General features: G+C 48.3%; 1 protein-coding gene across 1 annotated transcript in view; it reads right to left on the bottom strand.

Moving 5' to 3' along the window:
- Reep1 (receptor accessory protein 1) overlaps positions 1 to 20,120 on the bottom strand; it is a gene marked incomplete at its 5' end in the record, with an annotated part of 90,322 nt that overhangs the window by 32,829 nt on the left and 37,373 nt on the right. Inside the window, 2 exon segments of the mRNA XM_055596444.1 lie at positions 2,325 to 2,401; positions 8,100 to 8,172. Of these exon segments, the coding sequence (XP_055452419.1) occupies positions 2,325 to 2,401; positions 8,100 to 8,172 (150 nt within the window).

The raw sequence follows: 20,120 nt of genomic DNA, 5'->3' as shown, positions 1-20,120 counted from the left end.
TGTGTGTGTGTGTGTGTTGGGGGGGTGGCAAAAAAGATCCCTGCGATCCTGGAGCTGCCAGAAAGAGACAAGATGCTGGAATCTTGGGCTGAGGAGGTAGTGAAGTCAGGAAAATGCTTGCTTTGCAAGTGTGATGGATCTACAGATGCTACAAAGAAAGAAAAAGCCAGATGTTGTAGCATGTACTTGCAATCCTAGCATGGGAGAGGCAGAGACAGACAGAGGTTAGCCAGTTTAGCCTGCTTGATGAGTCACAGGCCACTGAGACCCTGCATTAAAAGAAGAGGAGGAGGAGGAGAAAGAGGAAAGAAGAGGAAGAAGAAGAAAGAAGGAGAAGAGGAAGAGGAGAGGAAGAGAAAGAAGAGGAAGAAGAAGAAAGAAGAAGAGGAAGAGGAAGAAGAGGAAGAGGAAGAGGAAGAAGAAGAAGAAGAAGAAGAAGAAGAAGAAGAAGAAGAAGAAGAAGAAGAAGAAGAAGAAGAAGAAGAAGAAGAAGAAGAAGAATTCTAAGATGTACTGTCCAGGTCTGACTTTGGGTCTGTGCTGTATATAAGATGCGGTATATAAGTTCAAACTGGCCCTTTTAGAGTAAAGAGCTTTTCTTCTCCAGAATGGAAATATTTGTCAACCCCCTTAAATATAAACAGGACACTATTTATTATTCAACATCTTTGAGAGAAGCCTGTATATCAATGCAAATAATAGTTTTAATTGCACCAGAAATAGCTGTATTAATTTCTTTTGGGGGTAGAGGATTAAGACAAAGTCACATGCAGCATAGGCTGGTCTTAGACTTGATCCTGCCTCTACCTCCCAAGGGCTGAGATTAAAAGATGTGTATTTAGCAGGTTTGTTGCTTATAAGTGAAAAAAGCCAAACAACTCAATGTCCATCAAAGGGATATTAAGTGGCTCAGTGGCTAAGAGTGCACAGTGCTGCTGCAGAGGACCTGAATGTGGTTTCCAGTACCACTTTAGGCCACTCTCAACCACCTGTGACCCCAGCTCCCCAAGGAACCTGCACGCGTATGCACGTACTCACTCTCCCAAGACCTGCACACAATTAAAGATAAGAGAGCTTTGAATTTTTAAAAAGGCACGCTTATTAAATAAGCTATACTTTAGCTGGACCATGAAATACTATACGGCCATTGTAAACTAAGTAGATATATTTATGAAAGTATTTCAAAAATGAATTCAATAAGCAAACAGAACTGTTATGTCTAATATTATTTTAAAAAAGAGCAACAAAACTATATAAGCACTACACACCCGAAATTCCAGCACTCAGGAGCCTGAGGGAGGGCGTGTGAGTGGGAAAGGCCAGCCAGGTCCACTGACACATTGTCTCCCGGGGGACAAGCTTGCCGTACAAGGTTGGTGCCCCACACTGATCCCCAGGATGCACACAGAAGTGGAGGGGATGACTGACTCTACAGATGCTAACTTCGACACGTGTACCATGGCACGCTCATACTCATATACATCACACATTTGTCATCCGCGGCACACACGTACACACAGAGACTAATACATGAAACATAAAAATGTCTGTGCAAGTGTGTGTTAACATGCCAACAAATTTTGGTTTTGTTTTTGTTTTCTTTGAGACAGATTCTCTCTATGTAGTCTTGGCTGTCCTGGAACCCAGGATGGCTTCAAACTCACTGAGATCTGCCTGCCTCTGCCTTAAGCGTACTACAATTAAAGGCAAGTGCCATCATGTCTGGCACCAAAAGTGTTTAAAGAGGACATACAGGTGTGAATAGTGGTTATGGGTTAGGAGAGAAATGTGTATGTTTTTTTTTTTTAATTTTCTTTTTCTTTTTGCTTTTTCAAAACAGAGTTTCTCTGTGTAGCCTTGGGTGTCCTGGGCTCATTGTAGGCCAGGCTGGCCTCCACCTGCCACTGCCTCTCTGAGTGCTGGGATTACAGATGTGAGCCACCGTGCCCTGCGTGAAACATGGCACTTTGCTTGCACACTTTGTCTTGTGGTGCTGGGCTGAGCCCAGGACCTCACTCATACAACACTGCTGCTCAACCCCCGGGCTCCAGGCTCCGCCCCTTCCATTGCATACTCCATCCCTGCAGGAACTCTGCCTGTGTCCTACGCCACAGCCCGAGGGCCTTAAACAGCCCTGGCTCTTAGGGAGCTGATCAAGGACATCAACTTGAAGAACTTATGGAGCACTGTATTAAAAATGCTCCAGTTAACAGCCCAGCCCTGGTCCTGCTCCTCTGGCCCAAGGAAAGGTTGAGGTCCTTTCCCACCCCTCCCCACAGTGGGCAAAGCTGCGCTGTGAAATGCCCCATCCCTGGAGCGCTTACCAGCAAAGGAAGATATCTGTAAACGTCTCCGCTGTGGTGAAGAGGGCAAATATGATCCAGTACATCATCCATTTGACCTGTCGAGGGAGAGCAGAGTTGACAGACAAGGTCATGGCTGCCAGTGCCAAGGCAGTGGACACCGAGGCAGGTCCAGGCATGCCCCCTGCACCTGCCGTACCCTCCCCAGACTTCCCTAACTCGGGTGAGGTCTGCTCCACACCTTCATGCTGAAAGCAAACAGGCGGTTTCACAATCAGAGGAGGATTCCAAGCAAAACCCTTGGGGGAATCATAGATTTAACCCAGGTTAGTTGTGCCTGAGGCCCAAAAGCTAGGGAAGGAACTTGAGCCTGATTAGCTGCAAGTTCAAGAGGGGAGAACCTCAGAGAAGGGAAGCCAAGAAGAGGAACACCCCCCAAAACTGACACCATAAGCTGTCTCCAGCATCTTGGCTGGAATCCCAGTGCTCAGGATTCTGAGGCAGGAGGATCATGAGGTCAGCCTGGACTACAGAGCAAGAATCTTTCACAAAAAGAAAAAAAAGCTCTTGGCTGGACCTGGAGCTGGAAAGGACCAAAGTAAGATCTCAAACAGGGCCTTAACTATGTATAAAAATGAAATTTTAAAAAGATGAAGGAAGTATCAGGAAAACAAAAGACTGAGCGGAGCATCCTGTGGATGCCAGCTGCCCAGCCGAGTTCCAAATTATCCTGGTCTTCAGGTATCCTAATTTTTTTTAACATTGTTGGCTAGTTTTACAGCCTCAAAGGTTATAGAAAACTAATCTCAATAAAAATAGTTTCCATTAGGATGCAAATCAATTCTGTCCCTGGGAGGCACACCTGAACTTTCCCTCATTCCAACCTAAAGAATCAGTTTACTATTAGTTAATAGATTAATTCCAACAGTTTCAGTTTTGAGAGCCGTGTCTCAGTCATTATTAGCGTCTCCCCAAGGACGGTGGGTGCTACATAGTTAATAGGGATTGGTTATTAAGGAAATTGGGATGGGAGGATCATCCAACAACTGTAATCATATGCATCCTTAAGGAGAGAATTCTTCCCAGCTGTGTGTGTGTGTGTGTGTGTGTGTGTGTGTGTGTTCCTTTGGAGGACTGCTCAGAGATGCAAAACTGCTGGCTCCAAAGAATGAGGAAGGGGTGTGTTCTTGGGGTTCGGTGGGGCAGCTTCCTGAGCTGCAAAGGCGGGAAAAGAGACTCTCTCTGCAGAGACACAGCCCAGCCTGTGAAGTCTAATAACATAAGCTGTTGCTGGCTGTGGTGGCGCACACCTGAAGCCCCAGCACTCAGGAGGCAGAGGCAGGAAGATCTCTGTGAGTCTGAGGCCAGCCTGGTCTACAGAGTGAGTCCAGGACAGCCAAGGCCACACACAGAGAAACCATCTCGAAAAACCAAAAAAATTAAAAGTATGTTGGGTTATGCTGGGAAGCTCATGGTAACTTGTTACAGTAACAAAAATCTGATACTTGTATGAAAACTTTAAAATAATAACAAAAGAATATAAAAGTGAGAGTACAGCCACAAGAGTTACTCAGCATTATAAATACTAGTTGTCATGAGGGAGTTATTGTTATAGTCTTCAAATTTTGCATTATCCTGGGCTAAAGAGCTAGCTCAGCCATTAAGCATATGGCCTGTTCTTCCAGAGGACCTAGGTTCAATTCCCAGCAACTACATGGTGGCTCTCAACTTTCTGTCACTCCAGTCCCAGGGATTTGATGACCTTTTCTGGCCACTGAGGGTGCTACCTGCACACAGTGCACTTATGGATAAGCAGGCAAAACACCCATACCCGTAAAATAAATAAATTTGCATTATCCAATAACCTATGTTTTTGTACATATTTTATAAATTATAGATAATAAATATAATCTCAAATGTAACCAACTTAAGATAATAAATAAATATTTTTAAAAGCTAGTTCCAGTCCCTTGACTCATCTCAGGGAAATGGTGTGAAGCAGCTCTCAGGGAGGGGCTGGCGGGAAGGGCTTGGGACCGTGTTTGGTAGACAACAGCGGTCCTAAGAATGAGGGCACAGTCACCAGCTGGGCATGGGAATTACTGGACCTGGAGAGGAAGGAGAGGCTGGAGTCACAGCAAAGTCCCAGGCTTTTTCCTGGACAAATGGGTCTCTGAGGTGCCAGAGCTGAGAACCCTCAGAAGAGAAGCATCATCAGGAAATTCCCTAGACTGAAATAGAAGCCATTTCTTGGTGGACCCAGGGCTGGGAACATCAGGGATCGGGTGTGTGTTTGGGGATAGAAAATACTGGGAAAAAGGACTGGAACTGGGATCATTTTGGCGGCAAGGTAGAAACCCAGTGCAATAGAAACTCCATGGAACCTACAAGAGTGACCCTAGCAAGACTCCTAGTAGTGGGGGCCATGGAGCCTGAACAGGCCGTTTTCTTTAACCAGGCAAGGCCTCAAGTGGAGGGATTGGAACACCAACCCAACCATGAAACCTTCAACCCTCAGTTTGTCCTAAGAGTGTTCTGGGACCAGAGCCCAGCAGAGCCATCATCAAAGAGACCAGAGAGACTTCAACCAGCAACTGACGGGAGCACATAGAGAGTCCCACAGCCAAACAGCCTGAGCTCAGGGAGTCCTCCGAAGGAGGGGGAGGAGGGATGTAAGGAAACAGAATTGGCTGTGACTCATGGGAACTTGAGAGATCAGGGAACCTGTAGGGAACCTAAGTCCTCTGCATATGTTATGACTGAGCAGCTTTGTGGTTTTTGTGGGGATCCTAACAGTGGAGCGGGGGGTGGGGGTGACTGTCCCTGGCTCTTTCGTCTGCCTATGGGACTCTTCTCCTCCTCCTGGGTTGCTCTGTCTAGCCTTGATGTGATGGTATGTGCCTTGTCTTATTGTAGCTTGTTATGCAGTGTTTGGTTGCTGTCTCTGGGGAGGCAGAGGGGAGAGAGGCAGAGGGGAGAAAGGCTGAGGGAGGCTGGAGGCAGGGGAGGAAGGTGAAACTGGTTGAGATGTAATATTTAAGAGAATCAAATGGAAAAGAGAAAAAGAAAAAGACATTTTCTAGGTCCTATGGCCTGTGGCCATATCTAAGGGAGACCGTCTTGATTGTTAATTAACGTAGGAGGGCTCAGCCCACTGAAGGAAATACCATTCCCAGGAAAAGTGGTACTGGACTTTATAAGGAAGTTAGCTGAGCAGGAGCCTATGTGAGCCGTCAAAACAGCGTTCTCATGGTTTCTGCTATACTTCCTTGGCCGGCTGAATTCCTTGGTTAGAGGCACTGCTGCGTGACTAGCAAGCAGGCCTGCCTTTAAGATCCTGCTTTAGTTCCTGCCCTTGCTTCTCTCAATGATGGACAGGGACCAAAGTGTAAGCCAAATTCTTTTTTTCTGCAAAACTGCTTTCAGTCAAAGTGTTTTCTTTTTTAGAAATTTAAGGTTTACTTTTATTTTTTAATTCTTCTCTGTCTCTGTCTGTCTGTCTGTCTGTCTGTCTCTCTCTCTCTCTCTCTGTGTGTGTGTGTGTGTGTGTGTATAACAATTGTGTTTTGGTGCCTTCAGAAAAAGGCATCAGAACTGGAATTACAGGTGTTGGAAGCCACTCAGTCCAGGTGCTGGGAACTGAGCCCAGGTCCTCTGGGGAAACAAGTGCTCGTAACCATGGAGCCATCTCTCTAGCCCTAGTCAAAGCATTTCATCACAGCAACAGAAATAAAACCAAACAGACTGCAAGACACAGCACGTTAGCAGTGTAGGAGCATGTGGGATGCTCACGACCCTGAGTGTGCTAGGGGGTGTTTGAGAGCATTAGGACATCGAACATATGTGACTGCGTGTCTGTGCGTGCATGTGTGTGTGTGTGTGAGAGAGAGAGAGAGAGAGAGACAGTATAAGAACAGAGGAAGGGGGCAGGTCCCCCTGGTACTACTCAGCTCTGTCTCCCAAAGCCATTTTTACCTAGAAACCTTCTAAACTTAACTGCCAACTGTCCCCCATGGGGAAAGTGTGCACACACCAGCCAACACAAACAGCTGTTCTGCTTGTCAGTTAGTTTTCACTCTAAATTAATGAATTGCCATTCTGGCCATACACCAGGCTCCTGTGAGTTTAGTCAGCACATAACAATTTACCAGGGTTTGATCTTTCCCAGTTGGCTCAGCCCTGCTTTGCAGAGGACAAGCCTTGCAGTCCAGAGACCTCAGTGAGGCCTCTGTCCTGGCACAGCTGCTGAGCACCACAGGTGGGAAGGGGTCAGGAGGGGTAGGGCTGGAAGAACCTGCCTATTGCTTTAGCCCCGGCTGTGTCAGTTGAGAACCAGGAGCCTCTGTGTTTGTGACTTCCAGCTATTTATAGCATGCACACCGAGCTGTCCTCACACATACCAGGGATAGGCCTCCAGAAGTTACCCATTCCGGATCCCCTGCTAGGAGCAGCTGAAGCAAGCAGTTCTGGGAAATGGGAGAAAGGGGGCTGAGCTTCGGCTGAAGTAAACCTGGAGGTGTCCGTCATGAAGACTTCTTGGGAAATCCATGAAAATAATGGCTTTCAAGATAACTCTGAATTAATTCATACTTTTCAAAGACTCTACTTCTGTGTGTGTGTGTGTGTGTGTGTGTGTGTGTGTGTGTGTGTGTGTGTGCGTGCCTGCATGTGTTTGTGGGCAGGTGCTTAAAGAGGTCAGAAAAGGGTGGCAGATCTCCTAAGCTAAAGTTACAGGTGGTTGTGAGCCTCCTAAAATGGGTGCTGGGATCTGAACCAGGGTCTCTGTAAGAGCAGCCAGGACTCTTAACCACAGAGCTGTCTCTTCAGGCCTTGAATTATTTATTTATTTATTTTTTTACCTACATCCTAGGATGAGCAGGGATAATGCTGGGAGCACTGACCATCAATGATTGCAATCCTCTAAAGAGCGAGTCCTCCCTACCCAAACTTGAAAAGCAGCATCTTCCAAGGGGAAGAGGAAGAGTGACTGCCGCTGCCCTGCTGTTCAGACGATGACCTGAGGCTCTTGGAGGTTGAAACCCTTGCCAGCATATACACTGCACCAATGAATTTTCAGACCTAGGACTTGGCAGCTCAGTCCCTTTATGACAAAATCCACATCCTTCGCACTTTGACCGGGCTAGTGCCCTACAAGGGAAAGGACACTCACGTCTTATCCTTCACTCGGCATGTCTTGGTCAATGGGGTGGCTTAATAGGAGGTAGCTGGGATCACCAGGAATGGGGCTGGGGGCACCCAAATCACTCAACAGTAGTTAGGGCAATCCTCCAACCAGGGAATCCTCCCCATCCCACTGCCATGTGCTCATCTCTCTGCAAAGGGCTGCAGGGAGATAACTGCGAACACCTTCAACCTCAAAGAGCTCACAGAGCAACAAGGCTCACACTGTAGGTGTTGGAAGGTAGGCTGGAAGAGGGTCAGAACCGAGAGCTGGGAAACAGCCCGGTCGGAAGGCTCCTCAGACACGGGCACCTTCTCTCAATGTGGGCTTCAGGCCTTCCCAGATGAGGAAACCGAGGCTGGCAGAGAGGAAGTCACCCGTGGCACCCGGCTTCTAGTCCCAGATAGATTTCCTCTCGTACCTCTCGGCTTTCCTCACTTCAACACTCAGGGCCTAGACAGGGGACAGTTTTGGATGGGGACAGAGCTTCTGAGAAGTCACTTGAGAAGAAGGGTGATGAGGGTTCCTCCTGCCACCAGGACCCACAGCAAGGCCACGTCTCCCTCTACTACTTCACCCATCAGCCCCGCCCCCAACTGAGAGGTTCTACTCACATATTCTTTAATGTCCTTGGACTTGACGGCCTTGTAGGAATAGTACGCAGGATAAAGGGTGCCGAATATAAGCCTGGAGAGGGGAGACAGAGGGAGGAGAGATGTGAGTTCACCTGTCCTGACTGATGGCATTGCACATCATCGGCTCCGGGGGGCTGGTCTCCCCTGAAGCTCTCCTGCTCACTGCTAGACTGCTCTTAGAGACACCTTGTCCCGAGACAGCCACCCACCCACTTCCACCTTGGCCTGGGCAGCGAAGGAGCTGTGTAAGGCAGGATGACGTCCGGTGCTGGTCCCCTTCCGCAGCTCTGCAAAGCCAGTAATCATCGGATTTGACCTCAGCATCTCGCAGCCAGTGTAAGCTTTTCGAGCCACAGATCTAATCAGGTCAGCCTCTCCTCTCATCAGCATCCGTCCACTCTGCCTTCACTTGCTGCTCACTTCAGACGCAAGTTGAATAGTTCGCCAGTTGGCTCATTGTGTCTCAGCCCTCACCAGGGTAAGTTTTTAATGCCCAGACCTGCAACCGAGCTCCATCAGCCAGGGGACCCTCTACTCCCTCATTCTTCCTACCTTACCTTTGTCAGCACTGCTTTCTTCTGGAATCTTCCCTGTCCATCTTTTTCATTATTAATACCTACTCATGTATCAGATCCCAACTTCCACGATTCCCTGGACACCCCTCTGACAGGCAGCCTAGGTCAACCCTCCCCAACAAACTCTCAGCATCGTGTACATATTATCAGGGTATTCTGTCACTACTCCTTAGTGTTTTGGCTGAGAGCCCCCCCCCCCACCAGTGAACTATAAATGGCCCGAGGGCTGAGAACACTTTTTTAGGGAGAGGAGGCACAGAGCTTCATTATTTGGTTCAGGCTGACCTCCCCCGAAGATTTCCTTGGCTCAGCCTCCTGAGCACTGGAATTGGAGGCATGCACCACTATGCCCGAGAACAGGCGGTTTTAAAATAACAACTATTCATTTGTGTATCTATTCAAATGGGTGTGCCATGACACACATGTGTAAATCAGAGGACAACTTGTGGGAGTCAGTATTTTCCTTCCCAGCGATTGAACTCAGGTCCTCAGGCTTGGCAGCAAGCACCTTGACACACTGAGCCATCTCACCAGTCCAATATATACTTAGGTTTTGAGACAAAGTCTCCCTATGTAGCCTTGACCGGCCTGCAAGTTTCTACGTGGAGCAGGCTGGCCTCAGACTCCCAGAGTTCTGTTGCTTCTGCCACCCGAGTTCTGGGATTGAAGGTGTGCACCACCACACAGCCCAACAGACATTTTAAAATGAACACACGGAATGTCAGACCTCGAAGTGCTTCACACTTTTGCTCAAATGACAAAGCCACTTGCAACTGTCACCTCAGTGCAAACTGGCTGGGTACAAGAGCCACATAGTCTCAGGTGTTTCAGGAACTGGCTACCTCAGACAGAACTTGGGGGTGTATTTAAGAAACCTGCCTTTTTAGAAAGGATACCATGTGGAGGATACCCAAAGTCAATGCCCATTAGGCATTTAGAAGTCATATAGAGAAGAGATGAAATTAACCAAGAGGGGGCAGCTTTATAAGGAACACTGTGGCTGGGGGACAACAATGTATATGGAAAAACAGAAGTAACAGAACCACGCCAGGTGTGTGTGTGTGTGTGTGTGTGCGTGTGTGTGCGTGTGCGTGCGCGCGCCTGGGTCAGGTACTTTACAAACCTTATATATCTTAGACCTCTTTGGCCAAGGAACCCCACCCAATGCACATAGGGCCCCAGTCTCAGAGAGGTTGGCCTCCTGCTTTACCATTAAAGAATAGTAAAGCAGGGGCTAGACCCAGATAGACTGGCCCCTTCCAAGCCTTATTTCCTGTCACCGTTGGCTAAGATGAGAGGCATAATAAACCAGGTAGGCAAGAAAGAGGGACAAAAGTAGGCTGGAAGGGAGAGGAAGAGGAAGGATGGCAGGAATAAGGAGTAAGGAGGGAGGGAATTTAAGAAGGAGAAGACAAGGCTGGGCATGGTGGTGATCTGGGCATGGTGGTGATCTGGCATGGTGGGTGATGCTGGGCATGGTGGTAATGACCAGACTGACCTTGAACTCATGGAGAGCTGTCTGCCTCTACCCCGACAGCTGGGATTAATGGCATACAACCACCATGCCTAGCCTATAAATGTGATTTTTTTTTAAAGGTGGACCAAGGAGTGTGCATCCTGCCCAAGGGGCCCCAGGTCTAGGTACAGGTGACCCTATGGAGGAAGTCTCTTCAGCTACTCTGTCCCTATCTTGGCCTGTCCCACTCTCAAGCATCCTTGGGAATCAGAGGGTGCTTCCTTCCTAGCTGAGGCCTTCTCTGGCTTGTAACTGCTCCCACAGCCCTGAGATCAGGCTCCTCTGCCTGTCTGCCCACACTATCACAGCTTCCTACATTTTCTCCTCCCTGCTCTTATCCAAAGTACTTAGGCAGTCTCTTCAGGCTCTGTCTCTCCCACAGATAGGATGCTCCTCAGAGCCAGGGCCGTGCCTGCTTTAGCTGTAGTTGAGCCCTGTTCCTGGCATGGAAGGGCATCCCAGTGAATATGTGCTCACAGTGTGAAGTTTAGACAGTGGAGACATCAAGCCAGCCTCTTCCAGGGCATAGCTGTGGCCCCGCACCGAGGTCTGGGCAGTGAGGTGCGCCCCAGACAGCACCAGGCTGAATCAGCAAAGCCCCAGGCACAATGCCAGCAATTCTGAGGAAATAAGCATGCCGCTCCCTGGGCACAGATGCCGTGGTTGTTAGCCATGTCTGCCAGGCTGGTTTCCAGCCCTTGTTCAGAGGCAACATATAAACAGTGGAAGTTGGATCCAGGGGCCTCCTGAGTGGTACTGCTGTGAACTCCAGTGAGCCGAAACACCCTCTTAGTGGCCGGAGCTGGAAAGCTCAAGGGGCACCTAGCCAGGGAGGCCTGGGCTCCTACAGTCTCTTAGGACATGATCGGGGAACCAGCACCCCCAGCCTGGGACGCTGTTGACAACAGAGGGGGCCCTCCACAGACACCTACATCGGAGTCTCTACATATTCAAGAACATTTCACCTCCCCAGAGAAGATTAAAACGGCTCGTTCTCAGGAAGTCATGAATAAAGCAGGTCCTTGCCAAAGGGGTTTGGCATTTATGTCTGTTTACACCATGAACTATTCTGAGATTTAAGCAGGGAGAATGCCAGGGGGACAAACCCAGGGCCTTGCACCAGCCGAGGGCCCTACCACTGAGCTCCATACAGTCTGCCCCTTATGTCTGCTGTGAGCAAACGCCTCCTGACAGGCCGGCTTCCAGTGAGTCCCCCTGGACCCCAGCCTCACAGCTGCCCCTCCCTGAGCTTCTGATTGAAGTCCACAGGTGGCCAGCAGTCCTCACCTTCCAGGCGGCTCTTTCTGCTGCCTGACTCTTAGTGCCACACCTCTGAACTCTGTGAGCAATTTCTTTCCCTCCACGGAATCCTTTAAGATCCATCTCAAAGATGCCACTTCAAGGAAACCTGGGCGCCTCTCCCTCAGAAGCTTCTCCACATCTAGTTTTGTTCGTTTTTTGAGACAGCATCTTATGTTGCCAAGACCTATACTCTGAAGCTGAGGATGATCCTGACCCACCTCCTGATCTTCCTGCTTCTACCTCCTGAGTGCTGGGAGTGCTGGCTTCCATCCCCTGACTGTTTATGTGGTGCTGAATGAACTCAGGGCTTCATGAATGCTATTTGAGCTCTCTACTCACTGAGCAATGTCCTCAGTCTAGATACTCTTTAAAAAAATCTTTTCTTTACATAGGGTCTTGTGTAGCCCAGACAGGCCTCGAACTTGCTACATAGTAGCCAAATGTAGTCTTGACTTCCTGCTCCCCCTGCCTCCACTTCTCAGGGGCTGGGATTACAGACGTGTGTCACCATGTTCGGCTTGGTTCTATAGATTTTTCTGTACGTATAGGCCATGTTTTATAATTAAAGAATTACCTCCTTGTCCCCAATGCTTCCCAACGTCATGTGCTTTTGTTTGTGATAGCCCATCCAATTCTGTGCTACCCATAGACACCTGGGTTTGCGGTCATCTGTTGAAGCTCGGTCTACCTACCAGGGACCACACCTCCCTCTCAGCTGTCAAAAGCTCCTCAGCCAGGGGTGGGGAGTCATGAGTCCCTCCCCACTCGCCGCTGGAACGTTCGTTGACTGGCTTGATCTCACGCCAGCCCTCGTGCAGGAAACCAGGTGCTTTGAGTTCAGGAGTGAGGCATGTCCAGAGGGCACTGTTTGCTCTAATCCTCCCTAATCTCTGGCTTTTACAATCCCCTTCCCACTTCCGCTGTGGTCTGAGAGCTTTGGAGGAGAGAACGTGGCACTGACGTTCTAGTTATCAGCTCTTAGCCGTATTCTTTAAAGATTTACTTATTTTATTTGTATGACTGTGTGTACGCATGTGACTGGTGCCTGCGGCTGTCAGAAGAGGGAGTCAGATGGGTTGGGGCTGGAGTTAGGGATGGTTGTGAGCCAGTGTGGGTGCTGACACCTCAACCCTGGTCTTCTGCAAGAGTAGTTAGTTCTCTTAACAGCTGAGCCATGGCTCCAGCCCCAGAAACACTTAGATTTTTGAGACAGGGTCTATATGCACTTTCTAGTCTGGCCTCAAAGTCATGATCCTCTTATCTGGTAGCATTCAGGAAGCAGAGGGAGCCAGAGAGAAGCCCAGAACAAAAGATGAGTCTCGGGAACATCCTCACCTTGACCTACATCTTCCACCAAGGTCCCACCCAATGATGCCAACAAGTCATAAATCTATCAGTGGATTGACTGATTGACTAGGTCAGAGCCTTCCCAACCCCTTTGTTTCTCAATGATCAGCTCCACTTGCTGGTGAACCTAGCTCTCAACACATAAAGCCTTTTATTCGCAGAGGCACCTCATATCCACACCATGTGGACATTGTGTAACAGTGCACAGCATCTTCCACTATGTGATGTGAAACCACTTGGCAGTGCTGTACCAATTTCTACCTCTTCCTGCAAGTGTGAGCATTCTAAGGCTCCCCATTCTTGTCAGAACGACAGCATCACACGGAAACTTGTGCCAGTTTGATGGATGTGAAATGGTGTCCTGTTGACATCTCCCCAAATACATGTTCATCAACTTTTTAAGTCTCTTGCTCAAGGGATCTTCTTAGCTGGCCTGCTCACAGCCCTCTATAAAGTTACCTTTCTAGTGATTGTTAAGGAATTATGAATTATGAATATACATCTTTCCTTCACAGTGTGCATTGCAAATGCCTTCCCTAACACCAAGTCTAATAACTTGGTCTGCAATGTCTTTCGTTATCCAGACATTGGGCATTTTATACAGACATCTACACTGATCTTTGACATTTGTTTTGGTGTATTTTTAAGAAGGGCTGATCACCTTTTCTTATAAAAGTTTTAAACTTTTCAGGCTGGACAGATGGCTCAGTTGGTAAAATGCTTGCTATACAAGACAAGGACCAAGTCTGGATGCCCAGCACCATCTAACAAGCTGTGCACAGGGGCTGGGGAGTAGGCTTGACAGTTAAGGGTTCGTACAGCTCTTGCAGAGGACCTGAGCTCAGTTCCCGGACCCCCAGCAGGCAGCTCACGGCTCCTCTAACTGATCAGAGGATCTGAGGCATCCACTGTCACTTGAACTCACATGCGTATGTAACCCCACATACACTTAACAAAAAATTTAAATCCTCAAAAAAGACTAACGCTAGGTATGGCAGTGAACACCTATAATTCAGCTGCTGATGAGGCAGAAGCATGAGGATAGCTGGATCAGAAAGCTTCAGGTCTACTGAGAGGCTCTATGTCAAAAAAATGAGGTGGAGAAGGCCAGAGGGGACCTCTGGGCACCACAGGCACACACGTGTACCCACACGCACAAACATGCAAACAAGTACACATGCAAACACGAAAACATGGAAACACATGCACACACATAACTATGCATGCACACACAAACATTTTAAACGTTTGCTTTTCCACTACTGGATTTTAACTCATTTGGAATTTATTTTCTATTCGGCATGAATTGGGATTCAATGTTATTGTTTCCTGCTTGGATCTCAGCTGTCTCTAGCACATTTGCTGAACTCTTCTCCGTTGCGGTGCGGTGCTGCCCTGTCAAATGTAAAGTTTCTGAAATGTTAGAGTATTATTTTTCAGCTCTCTAGTCGAGTCTACGGTCTAACATGGTACCTTGATAATAACCATGGACTTGATAAACAAAGCTTTACAATAAATCCTGCTAGTCTTAAAACTTTCCTGGCTATTCTTAGCTCTTCACTTTACTTTCTTTCTTTTTTAAAAAAAAATATTTATTTGTCTTTTATGAGCATTGATTGATGTTTTATCTGCATATATGTCTGTGTGAGATTGTCCCTGGAATTGGAGTTGGAGTTACAGACATGTAAGCTGCCATGGGGGTGCTGGGAATTGAACCCAGGTGCTCTTGAGAGCAGCCAAGGTTCTTAAGAGCTGGGCCATCTCCTTAGCCCGATTCTCTGTTCTTTGTTTTTGTTTATATGTATGTGTGTGTGTATATATATATATATATATATAGATGCTTACATTTGTTTGAGACAAAGTCTCATATAACCCAGACTGGCCTAGAAACTAACTTTTTATCCTCTTTCCTCCACCTCTATATTCTGGGATTACAGGTATGAGCCACTAGTGTGTGTGTGTGTGTGTGTGTGTGTGTGTGTATCTAAGTAGGTCTAAGTCATAAAGCTAGATAGGAAGGGAACTATGAGAGGAAAATGGTCTGAAGAGGAGAGGAGGAAAAGAAGACAACAGAATGCATATGACATGAAAGAGAAATGGGCCTATTCTGGGAGAGCAAAAGGAAGGATAAAGGAGTTGAGGAAGAGAGAAGGAGATCAACAAAATTAAAAAAAAAAGTATGAGGTGCTACGGAGAAACCTATTGGTTTGAATTGTCATCCAAAAATGAAAAACAAACACAAAAGCTTTGGGTGAATTCATACTCATAGTGAGCTGTGTGCACACCTCCAAAACTGGAGAAAGCTGACTTGATGTCAGCCTCCATGCTGAGATATCATGATATAGTGACAGCAGGAGGGTCAGGTGTGACCAAGCAAAGACTCACAAAAACCATGACACATTTCACTGTGAGTCCCAAGAGTCTCAGCTACGGCATGTGACCGAGATGCTCCTGTGAAGGCACGGCTTTCCCAGCCCTCCACAGGGAACCCCCTTGCTCACCATGGGCTCCAGAAGCCGCTGGCTGGGGCTGCTCTGTCTGAGCATAGTGCTTCAGGTTCCCACAGCACAGAAAGCCATGGGGGCCCTGGTTGCCATGGTCCCAACTCTCAGGCTTCTGCTTACCCATCAAGACTTTTCCATAGGCTGAGGGAGGAAACAGACTCAGCAGGCCTGGCTCCCTTGTGCATTTGCCTCTTGAGAGGTTTAGTTGTTAAGTGTTTGGTACACAGGAGAAACTATGTCAACTTATCACCAAACAGAATTTATAACCTTCACTGAAGTAAGGCATTACTGGTTTTCTCTTAAGGCAGGTGAAGAAACTAAGGTTTAGTGAATGTAAATAATTTAGTTTCACAATTAGGCAGGGTGCCAGCTCTAGCCCAGGTCGGTGTGCCTCTCCTGCCCAGCCCCTCACCGCCCTCCTGTCTCCACACTGTAGAGTGCGGTGCCTGCAACTGCTCCCCGAGTGAAGGAAGGAGGAGGAGGAAAAGGGGGGGTGGGTCTGGAGAGAGAGCTCAGTGGCTATGAGCACTGGCTACTCTTGGAGAGGACATAGGTTTGGTCTCCAGCACCCACACCACGTGGCTGACAATCTGGAACTAGTTTGATGAGATCTGAGATCCTCTTCTGGCCTCCTCTGGCCCCTGCACTTATGTGAGTACACACACACACTCAGACGCACACATCCAGACAAATCCATACAAGTAAATCTTACAAAGCAGAGAGAATGTTGCCAACTATCTTTTTCCTACTGTATTGTCTGACACCATCTTCTTTGGCCCTGCGTTAAACACTGATTTCCTGGCCCTATTCAGCGGTATGACAAGCACACGAAGGGTCACCCAAGTGGGCCCATTTCTCAGCCTGAGCTGACCTCACCGGAACAGAGAGAGGATGCGTCCTTCTTGCTCACCTTGGAGCGTGCTTCTGCCAGCCGCTGTCCGGAGTCCTCCTTCTCCCAAGGGTTCCAACTGCCTGCCCCTCTCTGCAGGTCTTTACCAGCTGACAGACACACGACTCCCCAGGCTAACCCTAGTTCTGCAGTCTGGCCCCTCTGATCTGGGTGACAACCCCTGAGATGCTATTATGACCGGGGTTCCTTTCCCATCTACAAAGGACAACTCCAGCTTCGGGGTGACGGGGCTGCTGAGACCTGCCCCCAGCCCTGTAAGAGTGAACCCCTAGGCCTCTCACGTCCAGAGCATATGCAGCCTCTCTGAACACAGAGGGAGTACTGCTCAGAGCTCTGTGCACTGTGTCTAAACGGGGAAAAACAACAACAACAACATACACACCACATTTAAATTAGATTATGGAAATGTTCTCAAACCAATTTAGGAAAACACAAGACCAAAAAAGTCTCCTGTAGCAGGAAACCAGCATTCTTTAAACTCTTAATTCATGCTGTTAAACTCTATAATCCCACCCACTCAACTCCTGCTCAAAGTTCTGAATCTTTTTTTATTTTTGTTTTGAAATCTAAATTGTGGGGGGGGGTGTCTATTCATAAGATGCTTGCTTGTTTGTGAGCAGAAGGAGGCTGGGCTTGGATGGCAGGCCCAGGTTTGAATCCAGCTCCATCTGTAACTAGCTATGAGACTGGAAACTTGTCTCTTAACTATTTTGCATCTGTTTCCTTGACTACAATGGGCAAAAACAATGACTTACAGCAGCCACTGTGCAAACGGGAAGGTTGTAGGTAAAGACTTTCTACCCCAGACAAATAGCATCTGACCCACAACCACTAGTTTCTTTCTCCACTACTTCCTCTCAGAAATAGTAACTTCAAATGCCAATTCTTTTAATGGCAAAACCCTTTTCATTCAGTAATTAACTATTTACTGGGAAACGGTGCAGCAGGTGAAACCACTTGTCCTCCAAGCCTGACAACGTGAGTTCCATCCCTGGATATCACATCCAAAGCTGGACATGGTGGTGCGTGCAGTCCCAGCAGGCCTCCTGTGAGATGGGTGAGAGGCACAGAGCCAGGTGGCCTATAGCACACAGGAAGGAAGAGTTATCCTTTAGCTAGGTGTGCTGATGCATGCCTTTAAACCCAGAACTCAGGGAGGCAGAGGCACGTGGATCGTTGTGAGTTCAAGGCCAGCCTGGTCTACAAAGTGAATCCAGGACAGCCAAGACTACACAGAGAAACCCTGTCTCAAAAAAACAAAAACAAACAAACAAAAAAAAAGTTATCCTTTAATCTTCATGGGACACACGCACACACACACCCCTGTAAAAAGAAACACACAATATAAAAAAAAAGGAAGGGGAAGAAAAATTAATCAATTACTGTATATCCTGGGTCTCCTGGTAGGAAAAGCATCCAGCAAACAGATAATTATATAAATAACTGATTAATAAAAACCAGCATGGTGAGTCCTGCCAGTTCTGTTTTTGTTGTTTGTTCAGCTTTTTAGACAGGGTCTTTTGTAGCCCAGGCTGGTCTGGAGCTCACGGTGAAGCCCAGGTTGGCTGTGAATTCACAGTAGTGCTCCAGTGTTGGCCACTTGAGTGCTGGGATTACAAAAATGAGTCTCCACACCCTCCTGGGTCTATATTGAAGGAAAAAACCATATTCTTTTTGAGTGATAGCTCCATGGCTGCTGAGATCCCAGACCGTTTCCCTTCTCAGATCTGAGAGCCAGTGATGACCCCTGGTTGGGAGAAAGGGAGGTCCTCTGCTAAAACTGTACCATTAAAGAAGGGGAGGGGAGAGTACAGGGAGCTTTCTAAACTGGACTTGTGTGGTGGTTTGAATAGGAATGGCTCCCACAGACTCATATGTTTGAATGCTTGGCCCATCGTGGGTGGCACTGTTAGGAGGTGTGGCCTTGTTGGAGAAGGCGTGGTCTTGTTGAAGGAAGTGTGGGGGCGGGCTTTGAGGTCTTCTATGCTCAAGCCACACCCAGTGCGGCACAAAGTCTATCTCCTTCTGCTGCCTTCAGATCAAGATGTAGAACTCTCAGCTCCTTCTCCAGCACCATGCCTGCCTGCATGCCGCCATGCTTCCCGCCATGCTTTCCACCATGACAGTCACGGACTACACTTCTGAAACTGTATGCCAGCCCCAAATTAAATGTTTTCCTTTGTATGAGCTGCTGTGGTCACGGTGTCTCTTCACAGCAATAAAACCCTAAGGCAACTTGTAAGGCTCGAATCAGCAGGTCTCCGATGGGCTTTCCTGTATTATCTGCTCAGCTGGTGTCCTCATGACCCCACCCAACAGGTGCTTAGGTCCAACTGCCCTTGAGGTCTGTACCATATGCTCAAGCCAGTCCGGAGGAAAGAACCAAAGGACGGACTTTCAGGACAGCCATGGAACAGGACAACTCTTAGGGATGTCCACCACAGGGGAGGGCAGACAGTAATCCCACAGTACCCAAAAACTGGGAGTGGACTGTGTGAAAGCTGCCTGCTCCTTCCTGATAGCACTCGGCAGCTGAGTGAGTGTACGCATTTGTCAAAGCTCATGGGACTGAACAGTAAAAACCTGGAAAAGATTCATTTTACTACGTACAAATCACACCCCGTTTTCCAAAAGGTAAAAGAATGAGGATAAGCAGGAGCGGCTGAAACGTCAGCCCCAGGTGCTGCAGCGGCTCGGGGTCCAGGAGAGGCTCCCCGAAGTGTGGTCACCGAAATGCTTCTGACTTGAGGATGGGGAAGTAGCCCAGTGGTGGAGCACCGGCTCACCGTGGGCGAAGCTTTAGGTTTGATATCTACCACCACCACCACCAAACAACCTAACAACAAATGCTAATAGATTTTTAAAAGCTTTATGCCTGGGGCTGAGAGAGGGCTGAGATGGCTCAGAACATTTGCTGCTCTGACAAAGGGCCTGAGTTTGGTTCCCACCACCATTGTGGTGGCTCATAACTGTCTCCAGCTTTAGGGGATCCAGTCCCTTCTTCTGGCCTCTTTGGGTACCACACATGTGGCACACACACACACACACACACACACACACACACAGCCACACACATACATTGAAAAGAAAAAAGTTCGGGCCCCAGAAAATCAAGCTCATGAAACCCTGAATGTAAATGGACTAAGAGAGAACAGAGTGAATCTTCGCAAGGAGTTGGGCTCCAGCGGGATCATGAAGAAAGGCAGAGGGGTGACTGGCATGGAGCCGGCGTGGTGGCTCTCCCTGTGAGCCCGAAGTACACCGGTGACACCAGCAAGTGGTGCCTGATGCAAACATCTCCCAGCCAGCACACACGCATGTGCTCTTCCACCGTGCCACGCCACTCTAGGCAGACAGAAGGTGAACATTCTACAGGCAAGGGAGCCGTGCAAGGAGTGTTCGGCGTTCTGCTGGCTCCAGCATGGCGAGAACCCTCTGCCCCATGGAGGAAAGCGTTCGCCTTATGAACCTAGAGCTTTCATGATTTTGCTGACTTTCAGCTTCCCTTGCAGCAGAGTTTCATGCACACCTGCCCAGGAAGGAATCCCAGCCCTTCCATCTCCTCGCTCATGTGCACAGGCTGAATCCCTGCGCATATGAGTCTCTGACATAATGTGAAAATATTGCCAAGTGAGATGAGTCTGATGGGTCCCGTTGCTGCATTCCTCTCCCACTGACATCTGCCAACTGGACATGCGGCACATGTCTGCAAGCCCGTCGCTCGGGCAGCTGAGGCAGGGGAACTAGGAGTTGGAGGTTAGCTCGGGCCACACAGCAAGATTTCCTCTCAAAATCATCACCACCATCATCAAAGTTAAGAGTTGCATGCAGCTGGGCGCCAGGAAT

The sequence above is a fragment of the Psammomys obesus genome, unplaced genomic scaffold (assembly GCF_907164565.1).
Source record: "Psammomys obesus unplaced genomic scaffold, mPsaObe1.curated_primary_1811, whole genome shotgun sequence".
Classification (NCBI taxonomy): domain Eukaryota; kingdom Metazoa; phylum Chordata; class Mammalia; order Rodentia; family Muridae; genus Psammomys; species Psammomys obesus.
Note: the sequence above shows the minus strand (reverse complement) of the source record. Positions and strands in the feature narration are given on the sequence as shown.